Source organism: Piliocolobus tephrosceles, chromosome 2 (genome assembly GCF_002776525.5).
Source record: "Piliocolobus tephrosceles isolate RC106 chromosome 2, ASM277652v3, whole genome shotgun sequence".
In the NCBI taxonomy this organism is placed as follows: Eukaryota; Metazoa; Chordata; class Mammalia; order Primates; family Cercopithecidae; genus Piliocolobus; species Piliocolobus tephrosceles.
Window position 1 is genome coordinate 43,969,099 of NC_045435.1, and position 19,286 is coordinate 43,988,384.

The 19,286-nt window shown below is 47.2% G+C and overlaps 1 protein-coding gene across 1 annotated transcript; it reads left to right on the top strand.

Moving 5' to 3' along the window:
• The first annotated feature begins 1,203 nt into the window (after positions 1-1,203).
• SEC61A1 (SEC61 translocon subunit alpha 1) lies at positions 1,204-18,998 on the top strand. The gene is made up of 12 exons (XM_023215619.2): positions 1,204-1,509; positions 1,786-1,853; positions 4,458-4,523; positions 4,615-4,693; positions 5,654-5,785; positions 7,427-7,536; positions 7,833-7,986; positions 12,197-12,357; positions 14,262-14,459; positions 14,729-14,920; positions 15,284-15,360; positions 16,781-18,998. Exons 1-12 carry the CDS (start codon positions 1,503-1,505, stop codon positions 16,965-16,967), a joined length of 1,431 nt encoding a protein of 476 aa, XP_023071387.1. The 5' UTR covers positions 1,204-1,502; the 3' UTR covers positions 16,968-18,998.
• The last annotated feature ends 288 nt before the right edge of the window (positions 18,999-19,286 follow it).

Here is a 19,286-nt window from a genome sequence, read left to right on the forward strand (position 1 = left end):
GCTTCAGACCAAAACTCCAGAAGAGATCATCAGTGGGTCCTGGAAGTGAAGATGGGTTGCATTTCAGACTCTGAATAAACAGTCAATGTCTTCTTTTTCCCCTTCTGGGTGGGGGATGGATATCAAGTGATGTGACACCTAGACCACTTCACTAAAGTTATCAGCCTGTTTCCAGCAGTCCTTTGATTTTTCCACCAGTGGGTTTTTGTATTCCAAAAAAGAGTTCCTGTCCTGTACAACTTTCTGAGACAAGGATTTACAAAACCTGGTTATCTGCTAGAAATGGGAGAGAATGGAAAAATCCAAATAGTTGACACCTAAATTAAAAGCAAAAAAGCATCTTGCCACATACGTACCTCCAACTCTATCTGTCCTGGTCAAGGTTTAGCTCCATGAAACCTTGCCTGATCCCACAAAGCATGCCCTCCTTCTCCCGGCTAAATGCTCACAGCATGAAGTCTATTTCTCTTAGATGACATCATACCTACCGACTACAGATGCCTGAAAGTAACTTCCAACCCCCAGCCCCAGCATCCCTTGCCCTACCCGTTATCCCCCTTCCCCACTCATTCTGGGCAATCACACCGCCATGCCTCGTCCACAACAGTCTCCCCAACCTGGAACACCCTCTTCCCTCATTCCTTCTTGCCAGAATCCATCAAGGCTCAGCACAAAGGTACTCTCCCAGGAGTCCTTCCTGAATTCTTCCGTGAGGCTGACTACTTCCCGAGCTGCCTCGGCCCTTCTCGGGCCAAGTCTCTTCAGAAACTCATCCCATTCGTTCTCAGATGGAAGGGATCCCACACCCACGACAGGCCTCCGGGTTTGCTTAATGACTCAACCAGCAAGGGTGCTCGGTAAGCCCCACCAGCCCGCGCCCTACTCAGCAGGTAACGATTGCGACCTACGAGGTGACGGGCGCCGCGGTCGACGCTGGGACAAGGTCCCTGCTCCAGGGAGCTTACGTTGTATTCACTAACGTCAAAGAGCAGTGAGTGCTGTTACGCGTATGGGAGCCACCAGGGTCTCCGCCTGCCCTCAAGGCCACGCGCGCACACGACGCTTCGCGCCTGCCTCAGTTTGTTCGTGGGACCGCACCGTCCCCGTCTCCAGAGACGTGACACACTCTCACCACGCGCTCTCGCGTTACCAAGTCTGCGCAGCCGCACACCGCCAGTCCCGGCGTGCCCCGCGCGCCACGCTCCTTCGCGACAGGAAGGAGCCCGCTGCATGCCGGGGCTTGTGGTCTCGGCGTAAGCGGCGCGCCGCGGCGAGGCGCGGCGGCCGGCGGACGCGCGTGGCAGGAAGCGGAAGCGACCCGAGGCCCTGCCCCGGCCCCGGCCCCGCCCCGCGCCTCGCCGTGCCGCTCGCCGCCGGGCTAGCACTGACGTGTCTCTCGGCGGAGGTGTTGTGAGGTGGAACAGACTGGGCCGCGGGCAGCGTCGCGTCACACGGAGCAGAGCGGAGCCGAAGCGGGACTCGGAGCCCGAGCAGCCGCCGCCATGGCAAGTGAGTCCTGCAGGGGCAGCTCTACCGAGGCCGGGACGGATCAGATCCCCTTTCCCCTCACCCGTGCGGTCGAGCGCCCGCCGGCCAGCCCTGCCCGGCCCCCTGCAGAACGCGGCCGGTGTCCCCGACCCTTCTCGAGTATCCCCACGAGTCCCGGGTGCGGCCGGCTCCCCTGGCCCCTGCTCTCACTCGTCCTGGGCAGAAGGCTTCCCTGGGTAGCGCGGACGGTTACTTCTCTGTGTTCTAACTCTTCCTGTTTTGTTTCTCCCATCAAAGTCAAATTTCTGGAAGTCATCAAACCCTTCTGTGTCATCCTGCCGGAAATTCAGAAGCCGGAGAGGAAGGTAAGTACCCCAAATTGCCAACAAAGAAGGTTTCAGGAAACTGTCTGGACTCTGGAAGTTTACAGTATGCTTAAAAATGGCTTCAGCACGGCAATGGAAGCTCTCCCTTCTCTTGGGTTGGAGTGTAGTCGTGCTCTGTTATTCCGGAGAGCTGTCGAAAGGTGACCTGGTTGTGTGGAAATTTCCACCGAAGTCATCGTGCTGTATTTGGAGCATCTTTGGTGGAAGTTGCTCCGAGAACAAAGCCTCCGGTTGCCCTGTCCCAAAAATGGATCCGAGCTGTGAATGAATAAGGCCTCAGTTAGGATAGCAGATTGAGTTACCCTCCCTTTTTCACTTCCAACGGGAGCAGGTCATGGGTTGTTTTTTTTTTTCCAGGAGATGCCCTCTGTATCAATCTGTTAAAGGGAAGGGCTGTCACTTTAGTGTTTACAAATGAGTTTGTACCTTTTATGTAGGCTGTCACAATAGCGAGAATAAAGGCTATTCTTTTGTGAAGTCTGCTGCTTTTCATAGCGAGTGTATTAAAACAAGGAAAGATTAAATGTAGAACTGTGTTGAATCCGAAATTGTGTGGAGTGAGTGTTGCCAGTATAAGTGCAGCTATCAAATAACGAAAAAAAGTTTCGTTAGGTTCCTCGGTTAGAGAGTGGGGAATAAAATGTTTGTGTCCTCACATTATTTTTCAAACTGTTGTTAAAGCATTCACATGGACACTTGGGTTCTTGGAATCCACTTTCATTTTTTACTTAAAATAGTTTCATAGAAATGCCCATGTGCTTCTTTTAATGGACGAATTTGTAAAACTTTACCCCTCAATTCCAATGTAGTGGAGGGGTATGGCTCTGGAGGCAGGCAAGCCTAGGTCCCACTCTTTACATCGCTCCTTAGTAGCTATGTGACATTGGCCTTGTAACTCAGTGTGGTAGATGGAACAAGGGAAATGTGTGCAAGGTATAGCAGTGGCTCAGGAAGGGATTAACTCTGGAAGACATGATGTCTTACGGTGGTTTTGAAGGACAAATAGAAGTCTCCTTGAAGGGATAGAAAGGAATTCCAAGTAAAAGGAGTATATGCCTTGTCACCAAAGGCATTGGTGACAAGAGTGTAGCATGTTTGGATGAGAGGTTGTTAGATGTAGTTCCTGTTGATAGAACATAATGGAAGGTGGGGAACAATAGGAGATGAATAACAAGGGCCAGACATGAGAATGTCACTTTGGAAGGAAGGGAGAGGACTAGAGTTGGTTTAGAGGCTTTTCACATCAGGGGATGAACTGTGGTACTGAGCAAGAATGGATTTAGGAGCTACTGAGAGGCAGAGGAGACAGGACTTGGAAAAAGAGCTTTTGGGGTTTTGATGTTAAATTTGATTGTAACCAGGAGAGGGGACTTGGTGATTAAAAAGTCTTGAAAAAATTGTCTGCTCTTTGTTTCCCGTCAAGATTCATTTCAGACAGGTTAGTCTGAAATGGCGTTGCCTTTTCTCGGCCACTTTCTAATTTCTTAGTGTGGTGGGATGATAGGTGGGAACAGGAGCATTCTCAAGAGTAGAAGAGTCCTGTGAATGCCCTCACCTTTGGATGAAGTATCTGAACACTAATTCACACCACCCTTGTGTGGCTGTATGACTGTGTCCTACTTTGCCTGCATGTATAGTTAGAGGACTGTGACTCCTGTTCTGGCCAGAGGGCCGGGAATGCTGACTCAGTGCCTGCCTAGAAGTGTTTTTAAAGAACACAGTTTTGTTCACTTAATACTGTCAGTCTCTCACAAGGTATTTCAACCTCAGAATCTTCCATCTGTACAATAATTCATATTTGTTAAACCCTCTAAAGCCATTAGTCTAGTGTAGGCAGCAGACACTAGTGAAGACACTCAGTTTCAGAGGCAGAAAACCTGGAATAGTTCCCACTCTACTCTTTAGTGACAGAGGCTTTGGGTGGGAGGTCTAAACCTTTCTTATGATACTTAATAGTCATCTTTACAGCGATTCTTGTCACCTGTGCAACCTATGTACCTGAGAAGATGTGAAAATCCTTAACATATGTTACTAATAGGTAAAACGTGCAACTCTCCTGCCCTTCCCCAATATTGTTTATTACACTATTTTACCCTTAATTCATAGAAAATACACTATTGAGCAATTCCAAATTACTTGACTTCAGAATAACAAGGTTTTGTGACTTACACTCAAATGAAAAGTGGTCGCTCGTGTGTTTTACAAGTCATGTTCTATTGTGACATTCTTCGATCTTGCGTCTTAACTGTTAATGCTAATGGTTAAAAGCACAGTTTGGGATTCAAACTCACTTTTTAGCATTGGGGTTTGGGACAAATTATTTAGTCTTCTAAGACTGAGTTGTAAAATAAAGATAACTCTCTGTGGTGTGAGGTGAGCTAGGGTGATGCCTGTAGGCCCTTGCATTGTGCTCTGTGCAGTGGAAGTTACGCAGTACATGGTACTTATGTTTGGTACATGGTTCAACTTCTCTGCTGAACAGATGGAGTCCATTTTTAGAGAAAGGGGTCTGATTGGAGTCCATTTTTATTAATTTGCTTTTGAAAGTAACTCCCTGCTTTAATTCATTCGCTTCTACTCTAGATTCAGTTTAAAGAGAAAGTGCTGTGGACCGCTATCACCCTCTTTATCTTCTTAGTGTGCTGCCAGGTAAGCTAAGGCTTGTATTTCGTATTGGGGAGGGGGATAAAAGTAGCTGGAAACAGGTGTGCTGACTGTTTTGCTCTTTGCCTATTCCCAGATTCCCCTGTTTGGGATCATGTCTTCAGATTCAGCTGACCCTTTCTATTGGATGAGAGTGATTCTAGCCTCTAACAGAGGTAGGACTCTGGCTCTGTCTTTTCTCTGTAGAGTGTGGGCTTACTTAGCTTCACTTAGTTAAATTATAGGCTTTGGCTTTATATGGAACTTAGAGAGTGACTTGGAAAATAGAGTGAAGAATGTTACTATGCTGTGTTGAGTAGCCTTATTAAATGCTGAGTTCAGCACCAAGGCATACCATCATATTTGGAATCGTATTTGAATGCAGTACAAAACCTGTATTGACAAGATAAGTCTATGCTATAGAAAGAATAAAAACATGGAAAAACAACTAGAATACTTTTTGAATACCTGAAATGATGACATTTCCATTGATAACATTCTTCAGAATATATAATTTGTTTTTCAGCTGTATTTTTTTCATATCTATAGGTTACATATATTGTCAAAAAATATGTAACAGTGTTTTGTATCCTCTAACCAGTTACCTATGGGACTGGGGAGGATTCTGAATATGTATGTTGATATTGCATTTGATTAACTTATTTTAAAAACATAGTTGAATTAAATTCCAAATCAGTTGGACGTATAGCTCATTTTAACATAATGGGAAGTAGAGGCTTATTCACAACTAGATACAATTGTACAGGCTCCCTTTCCAGACTCTGGGAATTATTTGAATGTTATCCTTTTTTTATTAACTGATGAAGAGACAAACGTTTCTTATCTCTAAAACCAGAATGAATCTGTTTATGGTGAATTTAAATGCAGCAATCTGTTTAGACACCATGTGACTTCCTAAACAGAATAAGATGTTGCCTCGCAGGCTGAACAGAATAAATTGAATTATACACTAATCGTTGATATTTTGGGGTTCTCTAAATTAAATGCAGCTAGGAAACTGAAACACATTAGTTTCATATAAGGGGTACCCAGTCAAATTTTGCTCATTCATTTTTAAAATAATGTACTATGTTTCCAAGCTAATATTGACTGTTTTGCTTCTCCGTTTCCTCAAGGCACATTGATGGAGCTGGGGATCTCTCCCATTGTCACGTCCGGCCTTATAATGCAACTCTTGGCTGGCGCCAAGATAATTGAAGTTGGTGACACCCCAAAAGACCGAGCTCTCTTCAACGGGGCCCAAAAGTGTAAGAAAGATTGTGAATAATCTGATGTCTATAGTTGGAGAATTTGTATTTGCTATAATGGCATCAAACAGGTTTTCTTTTTTTGGGGGGGGGGGACGGCAGATAGAGTCTAACTCTGTTGCTCAGGCTGGAGTGCAGTGATGCAATCTTGGCTCACTGCAGCCTTCGCCTCCCACGTTCAAACAATTCTCCTACCTCAGCTTCCTGAGTAACTGGGATTACAGGTGTGTGCCACTACACCTGGCTAATTTTTGTGTTTTTAGTAGAGATGGGGTTTCACTACATTGGCCATGCTGGTCTTGAACTCCTGATCTCGTGATCCACCTGCCTCGGCCTCCCAAAGTGCTGGGATTATAGGCGTGAGCCACCATGCCCCGCCCAAACAGTTTTTTCTTTTGTGCTGCAACCTCCTTGGCCTGCCAACCCTGTAGAAGCTCCATGGCCTGTGTTAGCATGAGCACTTCTGGGAGAGCAGAGGTGCTAGGTGCTGGGGATGGGCCGGGCAAGGCAGGGGAGAGTGTCTGGAGTGCCCCTGAGGCCGTGTAATGGAGTGGAAGGATCAGAGCTTGGAGGTCTTAGCACCCTTGGCCACCATTTCATTATTACTTAGAAGGAAATAATGGCTACTTCAGAGCTGTCGTATGGATTAAATAATCACTGTCACAATGCCTGGCACATAGTAGTTATTTGGCAAGTGTTTTATAAAAAAATTTAACTCACCAGGCGCGGTGGCTCACGCCTGTAATCCCAGCACTTTGGGAGGCCGAGGCGAGCAGATCACGAGGTCAGGAGATGGAGACCATCCTGGCTAACATGGTGAAACCCTGTCTCCACTAAAAATACAAAAACTTAGCCGGGTGTGGTGGCACATGCTGTAATCCTAGCTACTCCAGAGGCTGAGGCAGGAGAATCGCTTGAACCTGGGAGGTGGAAGTTGCAGTGAGCCGAGATCGCGCCACTGCTCTCCAGCCTACTTGGGCAACAGAGAGAGACTCTGTCTCAAAAAGAAAAAAAAAAAAAAGAAGGAAAGCTTCTCTTAGACCGAAATAGCTTGGAAGCTAAGGGAATGGGAAGAGTAACCAAATTGATGGTATGTGGGGTTTTCCTTTTAAAAGCACTTTAAATAAAAACTTGAGAAGGGATCACTTTACCCAAAAGCTAATAATTCTGTCCTCTGGACCCAGATCTGGATGGTGAGCCTAGAGAGGTGGCCAAATCTGTAGTTCAGCTCATGAGCCATCCAGACCCCAAGTGCCTGACATTGAGTTTGGGTGCTGCAGGTGTGACGTCTCCAGATTGTCTCCGAATGGTGTCAGGAGTAGGTTCTGATTCCTGATTTTCTTTGAATAGAACAAATTTTCCAAGTATCACTTTTACTCCTCCCATGATTAAAAAGCAAGTGAATCTAGGAAAAGGTGAAACTAAAGAACAAGTGTGCTTTTGTTAAAAGGCTTTTGATTCATCATGTACTTTGCTGATGTGATGGTTTTAGCATGTTCTCAGTCGAGCCCCTTGGAGGTAGTATCACTGCTCTTCATCTTTGTTCTCCCCTGTGCCTGGCGTTGAGTGGGTGTTTCTGACCTGTTTCTTTTGCTCTGTGTAGTGACCCACTTGGAAAACACTTCTTTCTTTCAATTCTAGTATTTGGTATGATCATTACTATCGGCCAGTCTATCGTGTATGTGATGACCGGGATGTATGGGGACCCTTCTGAAATGGGTGCTGGAATTTGCCTGCTAATCACCATTCAGGTAATTGTTATGCTAACATCTCCCTCTGAGTAGCCCCTCACACTTACCTACAGTTCTCACATAACGAATATCAACCACACCTAAAAGGAACTCCTACTGAAAGGAAGCAGAAGCCTAAGACTCTGGGTTAGCCCTCTGAATTCAGCAGAGAAAGGCTTTACTGACCACTGTCTGGGACTGAGGATGTGATCTCACTCTGTCTTCAGCATTTATATCAGAGAACCCAATTACTGAAGGATGGAACCATGTCCATGGGGAGCAGTAACACATAGTCTTGTATTTTTAAATTTTTACAGCTCTTTGTTGCTGGCTTAATTGTCCTACTTTTGGATGAACTCCTGCAAAAAGGATATGGCCTTGGTTCTGGTATCTCCCTCTTCATTGCAACTAACATCTGTGAAACCATCGTATGGAAGGCATTCAGCCCCACCACTGTCAACACTGGCCGAGGTAAGGGCCCTGTGCTCCTCTAGTGGCGACAGCCTTCAGCAAAAACTATTAAGCAATGCAAAGCAGAAGACAAAAATCCCCCCGTTCCACAGAAAAATTATGTCAGTTTTAGGTTTATCTCTTCTGATTTTTAAAATCAGAAAAGTTTTTAAAACTGCAAAGTTTTAAAAACACAAATAGGCTTATAATTATAATGATACTTAACTTGCACTTTTCATATAAAAATATCTCCTGGATGTTCGGCATGTCAGAATACACAATCCTGCCTCATTTTTCTTAGCACAGTATAACCTTATATTGCAACAATAAAGCAATGTTAAGTCATTTCCCGGTTTTTTTATTGTTAACATTGAAACAGTGAACGTCCTCATATGTTCATCTTTGTATATTTTGGCAGCTGCTCTCAGTGAATAAATTTCTAAAAATGAAATTCCTAAAGCAAAGCACTTGGTCATGCAAGGGGCAGCTTTCTGAAAAGGCCTGAACTTGGAGCTTAGCACCTGCGTTCAAATCCTGGCTGTTCCTGTTAGTTGTACATAGGTGGCTTTGGGCAGATTCCCTCACCACTGAATCTTGGTTACCAGGATGAAATGAGAAGCAGCATGAAATTACGTGATGCCTGGCTCCTGGTAGATGCATATCAAATATTAGCATGCTGTGCTACATCCACTAAGTGCCACGGAAATCTTGTAACAGAGCATGTTTTTAATAAAAAGGTCAAAACATACAAGGGAAGCCTTAGAGAGTGTGACTTTTTAGGGAAAGGAAATAAACATTTTTGACACTAAATATCTTCTTCACTGAGGAGCATTCCAGGAGAAATAATCATGCGTTATTTGAGAGTTTTCTTTTAATTGAATGTTGGAAACAGAGTCCTTGGCCTCCAGAGACCATATTATCTCATTAATGAGATGGAAAACTGGTCCCCAGACAAGTGAAGGCTGCATGTGCCTAACAAGTTACAAAGGATAGTGGAGCTTGAAGTAGGGAGCCATAGAGAAGAGTGGGCAAGATGACATTTGATGCTTCCTTAGGTACTTTGTATAATTTTAGGAAATCCAAGGTAAATTGGGAGAAGCAGGTCTGGAAGGCAAAGTTTGCCAGGATGTGAAAAGGCAGGAGAGGGAAGGCATTGTAGGAGTTCAGGTATTTGACAAGACCATCATGGTGACTGGCCTTTGGGGAGTGCCTGAGTGGGAAGGAAGTAAAGTCAGAGGGGAAGGCCCTAGTGGCTTAGCAGCCCAGTAGTAGCCGCCAGAGGCTCATGTTACATTCTGCAGCAGGGTATTGAGTGATGGGAGCCAGAGTTTGGAACGAGTGATTTGCTCTGCACTGAAAGGCAGAGAGAGCAGCTAGGTGTGTACAGCAGTAATCCAGCCCCAACCAAGCCATCCTACAGGAGAGCATTGTGTCAGGGCATTTGGAGGAAGCAAGTAAGAGAGGGGACCAGAGAGGCACTTTCAAGGTGGCGGAAAACTAAGAAGCAAAGGTGGGTTTGTCTGGCCTTGAAGTCAATGTGTCTAAATGTCAGTTGCTCATGTTTGGGACCTGGCTGACATGAGATGCATTCAGGAAGGGCTGTGCCCCATGGCCTGCATGTGGGCAGTGAGTGGTGCTGGAGGGAGAGCCTCGTGAGGAGGGGCAGGGAGAGCCACACAGAGGGCACAGCTGGGACAGCAGCTTTGCAGCTGTGCCTGGAGACGTTACAGCTTGGCTTGGGATGGGGGAGGCTGTTGAATGAGATTCTATAGGCAGAGTAATCACTGCTGCTTCCCTGGGCAGCAAGAACAATCCAGAACTGGGAATTAGTCCCAAATTCGATACCGTGGAGAAACAGGCCAGCCTTGTCACACAGGACCAAAAGGTGGAAAGGATGGGAACTGACGAAAGACCACCACAGGGTGCGATGAGGACATGATGGCCAGTCAGGACATGGTGTCTCTTTCACAGAAGCCACAGCAGAGGAGGTCAGTGGTCACGTTGGTTAGCTGGTCTGCCTGACATGTCATCTCTGAATGGTCCAGGAAGATGTGGCAGGTGGTCCCAGCTAGCATGTGTTAGAAACTTGAGGACAGTGCTTTTGAGTTCTTTAGTTTCACCTTTTCCTAGATTCATTTGCTTTTTAGTCATGGGAGGAGTAAAAGTGAAACTTGGAAAATTTGTTCTATGAAAGGAAAATCAAGGAGCAGAACCTACTCCTGACAGCATCCAGAGACACAATCTGGAGATGTCACATCTGCAGCACCCAAACTCAGTGTCAGACACTTGGGGGTCTGAATGGCTCATGAACTGAACTACAGATTTGGGCCACCTCTCTAGGCTCACCATCCAGGTCTAGGTCCAGAGGACAGAATTATTAGCTTTGGGGTAAAGTGATCCCTTCTCAAGTTTTTATTTAATGTGCTTTTAAAAGGAAAACCCGACATGCCATCAATTTGGTTACTCTTCCCATTCCCTCAGCTACCAAGCTATTTTGGTTGAATAGAAGCTTTCCTTTTTGTGGGATGTCTTCATTTCTTACATTTTACTCTATTTCACTGTTCAGCACAAGGGAATGGACACATTTGATAAGTTCCACAGTACTAGATGGGTCCTCTAAGTATGGTCTGGCCTTCAGTGTCAGTTTTCCTATTTAATCCGTCATGTAAAATAAATTTTACTCCAAAGTGGCCATCAGATATAGTCCCTATTTGACTTTTTTTGTTGTTGAGATGGAATCTTGTTCTGTCGTCCAGGCTCAAGTGCAGTGGTGCCATCTCAGCTCACTGCAACCTCCGCCTCCCGGGTTCAAGCAGCTCTCTGCCTCAGCCTCCTGAGTATGGCGCCCGCCACCATGCTCGGCTAATGTTTTTGTATTTTTAGTACAGACGGGGTTTCACCATCTTGGCCAGGCTGGTCTTGAACTCCTGACCTTATGATCCGCCCACCTCAGCCTCCCAAAGTGCTGGGATTGCAGGCGTGAGCCACCGTGCCTGACTCCTATTTGACTTTTTAAAAAGTGCTCCTCAGAGTACCGATACCATGACACCACATTGCCCACAGAGACCCTGTTTCTGGAAGTAATGCCAGCTTCCTGCCAGTAGAAGCACTGTGAGTTGCCAGGCTTCCATTATGGGATGGTTACGCTGTCCTGGAACGGCAGAGGTTACCACTTGTTTCTTTCTTTCACTTTTTAGTTTTTTAACTTAAGTAAATTTCTTGCTAATGTCTAAAACTTAGGCCTTAATAATGCACCACACTCCCCGCCTTCCTCTCACTTGTTACTCTGTTGTCTTGTTCTCAGATTGGGTCCCCTTCCCGTTTCCCTCAGTCCCTCAGTAAGCTCACTCCACCCCTAGGCCTGCCTCCCTCAGGAGTGTCTCCTGGCACGGTGTGATTTGGATGGGGCCACATGGTGGACGCAAGCACATCCTCTGTACTTGTACCCTTGGTGTGAGGAGCAGAGAGCTGGAGCTTCCCCACTCACCAGCCAGGGGCAGCCTGCACTTCAGAGCTGTTGAATGGGTACTTGTGCTTCTCAGGATTCTCCAGGAAAGTAGATTTGCCGGCTCTGAGTCCCCTCTTCAGTGGGTGACCCCTTCCAGCTAGAGTTCAGCAGAGTCTACTTTTATTTTTGTAAATTATTATTATTCCACACCTCTGGTGGCCACTGACTCATGTGCCTAAGAAATGAGACTAGTTAATTTTAAAAAGTGGAATAGTGGTTGGGTGCTGTGGCTCACACCTGTAATCCCAACACTTTGAGTGGGTGAGGCAGGAGGATCGCTTGAGGTCAGGAGTTCAAGACCAGACTGGGTAACATAGTGAGACCCCAACTGTACAAAAATAAAAAATTAGCCAGGTGTGGTAGCACGTCTGTAGTCCCAGCTATTCGGAAGGCTGAGATAGGAGGATCACTTGAGCCCAGGAGGAGGAGGAGGTTGAGGCTGCAGTGAGGTGCTGCCACACCACTGCACTCCAGCGAAGGCAACAGAGAGAGACCCTGTCAAAAAAAAAACAAAACAGAATAGCCCGTTTCTGTAGTTTGAATTCTCTACAGAAGAGAAGTGAGGGATGAGTAGAACACATGCTGTATCCCTGTGGCTATGGGCACCATGTGTCTAATAACTTAAGTTTGTTTTCCTCTTTTTATTTTTCTCTGCTAAGAAGCCTAGAAGCAAATTGAGTTGCCTGTTTGTTCCTTCACATTTGTGTCCTCCTTTGCCAACAGGAATGGAATTTGAAGGTGCTATCATTGCACTTTTCCATCTGCTGGCCACACGCACAGACAAGGTCCGAGCCCTTCGGGAGGCGTTCTACCGCCAGAATCTCCCTAACCTCATGAATCTCATCGCCACCATCTTTGTCTTTGCAGTGGTCATCTATTTCCAGGTGCGTCCAGATCCAACCCCAGGGAGTTTCCGTGGTCTGGATTTAAGTGTCAGAATGCCTTGTGTGCAGTCCCCCACTCTGTGGGGTGCACTGTCATCATATTGTATTGAAACAATGAGATGGTATTTGAAGGCACCAGGTTTCCAGATGAGCTGGACAAGCACGTTCATTGAGTCATGGGACCTGCCATTAACGAAACAAAATTAAGGCAGTTCTAACATTTGTGAAATCATGTTCCTTTGGGTTGGGCCTATCAACAGGTAAGAAGATATATTTCTAAGTTCTTAATTCAAGAGAAGCAAAAAGCACTCTAGCTCTGAAACCTCATTGCTCTCTTATAGAAAGTTTGTATGGTATTTATAGGTAACTTCAGCATCTCGGAAAAGGCCTCTCTTCTTGAGCTGTCTTACCTTTAAAAGTATTCCATCTTTTAAACTTGCTTCTGAGTAAGAAACCTGAACTGCTAGTTGTTTCCCTGTAATTGGATTGATCTTTGTATTTTTTGATGGTCCACTTTGTATTTTTGGTGTTTATTAAAAAGAAGGGACAGAGATAAAAGGTAGTTTGATGTTTGTGAAAGGTATTTATAGCTACATGCTTTTCCTATTCCTTCTGCTGAGACTAAGCCAGATTCCTGCTTAATAAAAAGCTAACTCGTTAGGGGCTTTGCCAGAATTTGCAGTCAGATCATTAAGAATTTAATTTTTTTTTTGAGACGGAGTCTTGCTCCGTTGCCCAGGCTGGAGTGCAGTGGCGCGATCTCGACTCACTGCGACCTCTGCCTCCCAGGTTCAAGAGATTCTCCTGCCTCAGCCTCCCAAGTAGATGGGACTACAGGTGCCTGCCACCAAACCTGTTGAATTTTTTTGTATTTTTAGTAGAGACAGGGTTTCACCCTGTTAGCCAGAATGGTTTTGATCTCCTGACCTCGTGATCCGCCTGCCTCCACATCCCAAAGCGCTGGGATTACAGACAGGAGCCACTGCGCCCAGCTTTAAGTATTTAATTTTTAAATCCTCTGTATTGTGAGCCCTGTTATAGGTACTGGGAATTCATAAAAATAAACCCTTTCTACTCTCCAAGGGTTTCAGAGGGAGAGGTTGTATTCCTAGAAAAGTTTAGCTTTTCTGTTTATGATTAAAAAACACCGTAAGGAACTGTTGCAAGGTGTGAGGCCACTGCTGTAGTGGCCCTGCCTCAGAGCCAGTGTAAAAGCTCAGGAAACATCACCAGCTAGAGAGAAACGCCGTTGGGATTTGGGTGTGTGGCCTCCAGGCTTTTCTCCATATTCCACACAGATGTGGATGTAATGTGATAGGCTTTGTCTTTTGGGGGAAAAAAAAAAAGGATCATTCCAGCGTGCTCACTTCCATGTTTTGTTTTGTGTGAGACAGGGTCTCATCATGTTGCTCAGGCTGGAATGCAGTGGCGTGATCTCCGCTCACTGCAGCCTAGACCTCCCAGGCTCAAGTGATCGTCCCACCTCAGCCTCCTGAGTAGCTGGGACTACAGGCGTGCACCACTACACCCGGCTAGTTTTGTTTATTTTTTGTAGAGATAGAGTCTCACTGTCTTGCCCAGGCTGGTCTCGAACTTCTGGGCTCAAGCAGTTCTCCCACCTCGGCCTCCCAAAGTGCTAGGATTACAGGTGTAAGCTACCCCAGCTAGCCTTCAGTGTATTTTTAAACCAGCTTTTCTGGGCCCCTTCTGGATGTTCCCCCAAAGTGCAGGAGTGCAGTGGTGGGTAAGGAATGGGCACAAGCTCTCAGAACTGGGAGCCTCAGAACCAGCACACAGGATTTCCTCCCTTGTGGCCCACTGGATAGTCCCTGGCTGGACTGTGCTCCTGTGCAGCAGGCTGGAATGAGGCAGTGAAGGGGATTTGGTTCTGTTTGGCTTCTCAGGGCTTCCGAGTGGACCTGCCAATCAAGTCGGCCCGCTACCGCGGCCAGTACAACACCTACCCCATCAAGCTCTTCTATACGTCCAACATCCCCATCATCCTGCAGTCCGCCCTGGTGTCCAACCTTTATGTCATCTCCCAAATGCTCTCAGCTCGCTTCAGTGGCAACTTGCTGGTCAGCCTGCTGGGCACCTGGTCGGTAAGTAGGCTCTTCGAAGATGAGCTAGCAATGCAGCTAGTTGGAGTGGTTTCTGTCAGTGTGTCTTGCTCATGAACAGATATTTCATCCAAAGATATTTTCCATTGTAACTTTTACAAATTCAGCACATTAAATTATCTTTTCAGTAAGAAAATTGTACCATGGGCACCGAGTAAAATTGCATTCTTTCATCTGCTCAGAACTATTTTTGCCCTGATGCTAAAGTAAAATGAGGAGCACTCACATGCATTTGGTTTCTTCTTCCCCAGGACACGTCTTCTGGGGGTCCCGCACGTGCTTATCCAGTTGGTGGCCTTTGCTATTACCTGTCCCCTCCAGAATCTTTTGGCTCTGTGTTAGAAGACCCGGTCCATGCAGTTGTATACATAGTGTTCATGCTGGGCTCCTGTGCATTCTTCTCCAAAACATGGATTGAGGTCTCAGGTTCCTCTGCCAAAGATGTAAGTAGAAGCAAAACCTTCTAGAAGGGTGATGAAAGTGTGGCTAGTATAAGGGGTGTGGATTTGTCACCTCATCATAAATAGTGGTCTGTGACACATGCAGACAAATCGTCCTCCTTTAGGGGGCAGTTCAGAAGCTTTAAGGGCTGACAGATGGAGCTCAGCCAGTAGATCAGCTGTAGGTATGAGAATCTGAATCCACACTGTAAAGTTAGACTTTGTCATACGACTTCCTTGCAGCAGTTTTAAAGTTCTCTCTATGAATATTGTCAGTGCTGGAAGTGGTACTGTTTAGTACCACGTGGAATGCCTGTTTCCCCTTCAACCTCCAATTCCAGCTTCTCCCCTGTGGGCATCCTGCAGGTTGCAAAGCAGCTGAAGGAGCAGCAGATGGTGATGAGAGGCCACCGAGAGACCTCCATGGTCCATGAACTCAATCGGTGAGTGGCGGCCCCAGGTCCCCAACCTCCCATCTGTGGACATGTGTTGTTTCTTTCCACGCAGGGCATCCTGATAGGCCCTAGCACTTACTGGGTCACTAAATCTTATCCTTGGGTTACAGGACAGAACTAAATGTTAAATATTTATGAACTTGCTAAGTACTGGACACTCGAAATGTAAAAATAAACACTTAACAGCCCCTTTCCTCCAGAGGTAGCCACTGGGTAAGGAGATGGAAGCATGTGGCCAGGCGGGTGGGAGACAGTGCAGTAAGGGTTCTGAGAGCAACAGCTATGAGTGGCAGCAGGACCCTCACTCACCCTGGCTCATGCCGGTGGGGTGCTGAAGAGAGCGCCCTGGAGGAGGGTCAGTCTGAGCTCAGAGCAGGCAGGTCCTGGCGTCTGAGCGCATTTTGGGGCCTGAGGTGGCAGTAAGGCTAGAGAAGCTGGCAGTGGCTGGACACGGAAGGGGTTGATTTACGTTTGAAGCAGGGCAGAAGGGATGGAGCCTGCAGTCTCTTAGGAAGGTCAGTGCTAATACACGAAACCACGCTAGAGAGGGAGAGGGGGAGGCCACATACCTGCTGGGCTGTGGCGAGAGTTTGGGCCAGAGGTGATGGTGCCAGATATAGCTGTCCCCTTGGGGATGGAGCAGTTAGGTGAGGAAGGGCGAAGTCCAGGTGACCTTAGATGCTGCCACAGCACTCTTCAGTCTGCACGGTCTCCATTACAACCACTCATCTCTTCCATCGTCACTCACAAGCAGCCACAGACAGACACAGACAAATGAGCATGGCTGTATTCCTAAAAAGCTGTCCACAAAATCAGCTGCAGACCAGGTTGTCCTATGGGCCTTACCTAAAGGAAGCAACCACAGGAAAAGCCAGAATTGCAAACTTCAGATCATTTTCTAATCCCTAGCAGGGATGGTAGGCAATTTAGTTCATTCTCTTAATATTAAGCTGCTGAATTTACAGCACTCTGCAGTAGAAATATAATTCAAGTCACATGTAATTTTTTTAATTTCTAGAAGTCACATTTAAAAAGTAAAAAGAAACAGGTGAAATTAATTTTAATATATTTAACCCAGTATATCCAAAGTATCATTTCAACATTATAATTAATTAAGAAAAACCATGCTGAGATATTTTACATCCTTGTCTTCAAATTATATCTCCAAAATTTCATGTGACATCTCAGTTTGGTCTAGTTACAGTCACCGGCCACTATGGCCAGTGTGGCCGCTACCTGGACAGCAGCGCCTTGGCCTGGAGCACTAGATGTAGTAGATGACTTTCAAGGAGACAGCAGAGGGGCCTTTGAGGCATTAGGTCCCAAAGTCCCAGGTGAGCCTGTTGGCCACCTGGCTCACAGGGGGGTTCTGTGGGTGTCCCGGAGCTGACTGTGTCCCCTTCCCCAGGTACATCCCCACAGCCGCAGCCTTCGGTGGGCTGTGCATCGGGGCCCTCTCGGTCCTGGCTGACTTCCTGGGCGCCATTGGGTCTGGAACTGGGATCCTGCTCGCGGTCACCATCATCTACCAGTACTTTGAGATCTTCGTTAAGGAGCAGAGCGAGGTCGGCAGCATGGGGGCCCTGCTCTTCTGAGCCTGTCTCCCGGATGGGTTGAGGAAGCTGCTCCAGAAGCGCCTCGGAAGGGGAGCTCTCATCATGGCGCGTGCTGCTGCGGCATATGGACTTTTGTTTAATAATGTTTTTGAATTTCGTATTCTTTCATTCCACTGTGTAACGTGCTAGACATTTTCCAATTTAAAATTTTGCTTTTTATCCTGGCATTGGCAAAAAGAACTGTGAAAGTGAAATTTTATTCAGCCAACTGCCAGAGAAGTGGGAATGGTATAGGATTGTCCCCAAGTGTCCATGTAACTTTTGTTTTAACCTTTGCACCTTCTCAGTGCCGCATGCGGCTGCAGCAGTCTCACCTGTTTCCCCACAAAGGGAATTTCTCACTCTGGTTGGAAGCACAAAAACTGAAATGTCTACGTTTCATTTTGGCAGTAGGGTGTGAAGCTGGGACCAGATCATGTATTTCCCGGAGACGTGGGACCTTGCTGGCATGTCTCCTTCACAATCAGGCGTGGGAATATCTGGCTTAGGACTGTTTTTCTCTTTAAGACACCATTGTTTTCCCTTATTTTAAAAGTGATTTTTTTTAAGGACAGAACTTCTTCCAAAAGAGAGGGAAGGCTTTCCCAGAAGACACTCCCAGCCGTCTGTGGATTTGTCTGTGTGCACCTGTTGGCTCTTCTAGCTGACTCTTCTGGTTGGACTTAGAGTTTGCCTGTTTCTGCTAGCTCCATGTTTAGTCCACTTGGGTCATCAGCTCTACCAAACTGAGCCTGGCCAAGCTAGGGGGACAGACCCTTGCAGTGATGTCCATTTGTCTAGATTCTGCCAGTCATCACTGGACGCGTCTCCTTGCGGCTGCCCTAGCAAGAGGAGACACTGTGGCGGCTATCAGACATGGACAGAAACTGACTTAGTGCTCACAAGCCACTACACCTTCTGGGCTGAAGATCACCCAGCTGTGTTTTCAGTTTTCTTACCATGCTTAGGACTGCACACAAGTGAGCAGACGCCACCGACTTCCTTTCTGCATCACCAGTGTCGTCAGCAGAGAGAGGACAGCAGAGGCTCAAGGTCGGTAGTGAAGTCAGGTTCGGGGTGTGTGGGCTGTGGTGGTGTTGATCAGTTGCTCCAGTGTTTGAAATAAGAAGACTCATGTTTATATCTGGAATAAGTTCTGTTTGTGCTGACAGGTGGCCTAGGTCCTGGGGATGGGCACCCTCCCTCTGTCCTTGAGGGAGTCCCCTCTTAGGACAGGCACTGCCTGGCAGCAAGGGCAGCAGAGTTGGGTACTGAGATCCTGAGGAGCTCGAGGTTTTGAGCTGGCTTTAAACATTGGTGGGACCAAGGATGTTTTGCTGGATGCCCCAATCCTAAGAATGGGTCCTGGGGGTGCATGCAGCCTATCAGGGAGACTCCACACTGACAGTGGGCACACGGCAGCCTGCGAAGCACAGGGCCACCGCCACAGCCTGGCAGAGGGGCACACTCTGTCTGGAGACCTCGCTGGTAGTGCTAGCCAGGAAACAGAGTGACCAAGGGACAAGAAGGGACTTGCCCAAAGCCACCCAGCAACTCAGCAGCAGAACCAAGATGGGCCCCAGGCTCCTCCATATGGTCCAGGGCTTACCACCCTATCACACGTGGCCTTGTCTAGACCCAGTCCTGAGCAGGGGAGAGGCTCTGAGACCTGATGCCCTCCTACCCACATGGTTCTCCCACTGCCCTGTCCACTCTGCTGCTACAGAGGGGCAGGGCCTCCCCAGCCCATGCTTAGGAATGCTTGGCCTCTGGCAGGCAGGCAGCTGTACCCAAGCTGGTGGGCTGGGACTGGAGGGCGCCAGGCCTCAGGAGGAGCCCCATAGTCCTGCCTGCAGCCTGTAACCATCGGCTGGGCCCTGCAAGGCCCATACTCACACCCTGTGGGTGATGGTCACAGTGGGTGGGTGGGGACTGACCCCAGCTTCCAGGGGACTGTCACTGTGGACGCCAAAATGGCATAACTGAGACAAGGTGAATAAGTGACAAATAAAGCCAATTTTTTACAAGGTACTTGGTCATGTTCTCTTAATTTTAAATCACATTTTATTCCCCAAAAGGCCAGTGAGGCCCAAAGCTTGAGTGCAACTTCATGTGTGTCAAAGGCTTGGCTGGCATGTCAGGCATTTTGCCTGGAAAAGTGTGTCAGGCATTTTGCCTGGAAAAGTTCCCTTCTGGTGGTCATGTCAGCCTGGTGCTCACATTTGTGATAAAGTGAAATGGCTGCTGGGCCACGTGTGGGGCTACTGCAGGGCTCTGCCAGTGAGGCAGAATGCACCGGCTGTCCCGTGAGAATGCAGA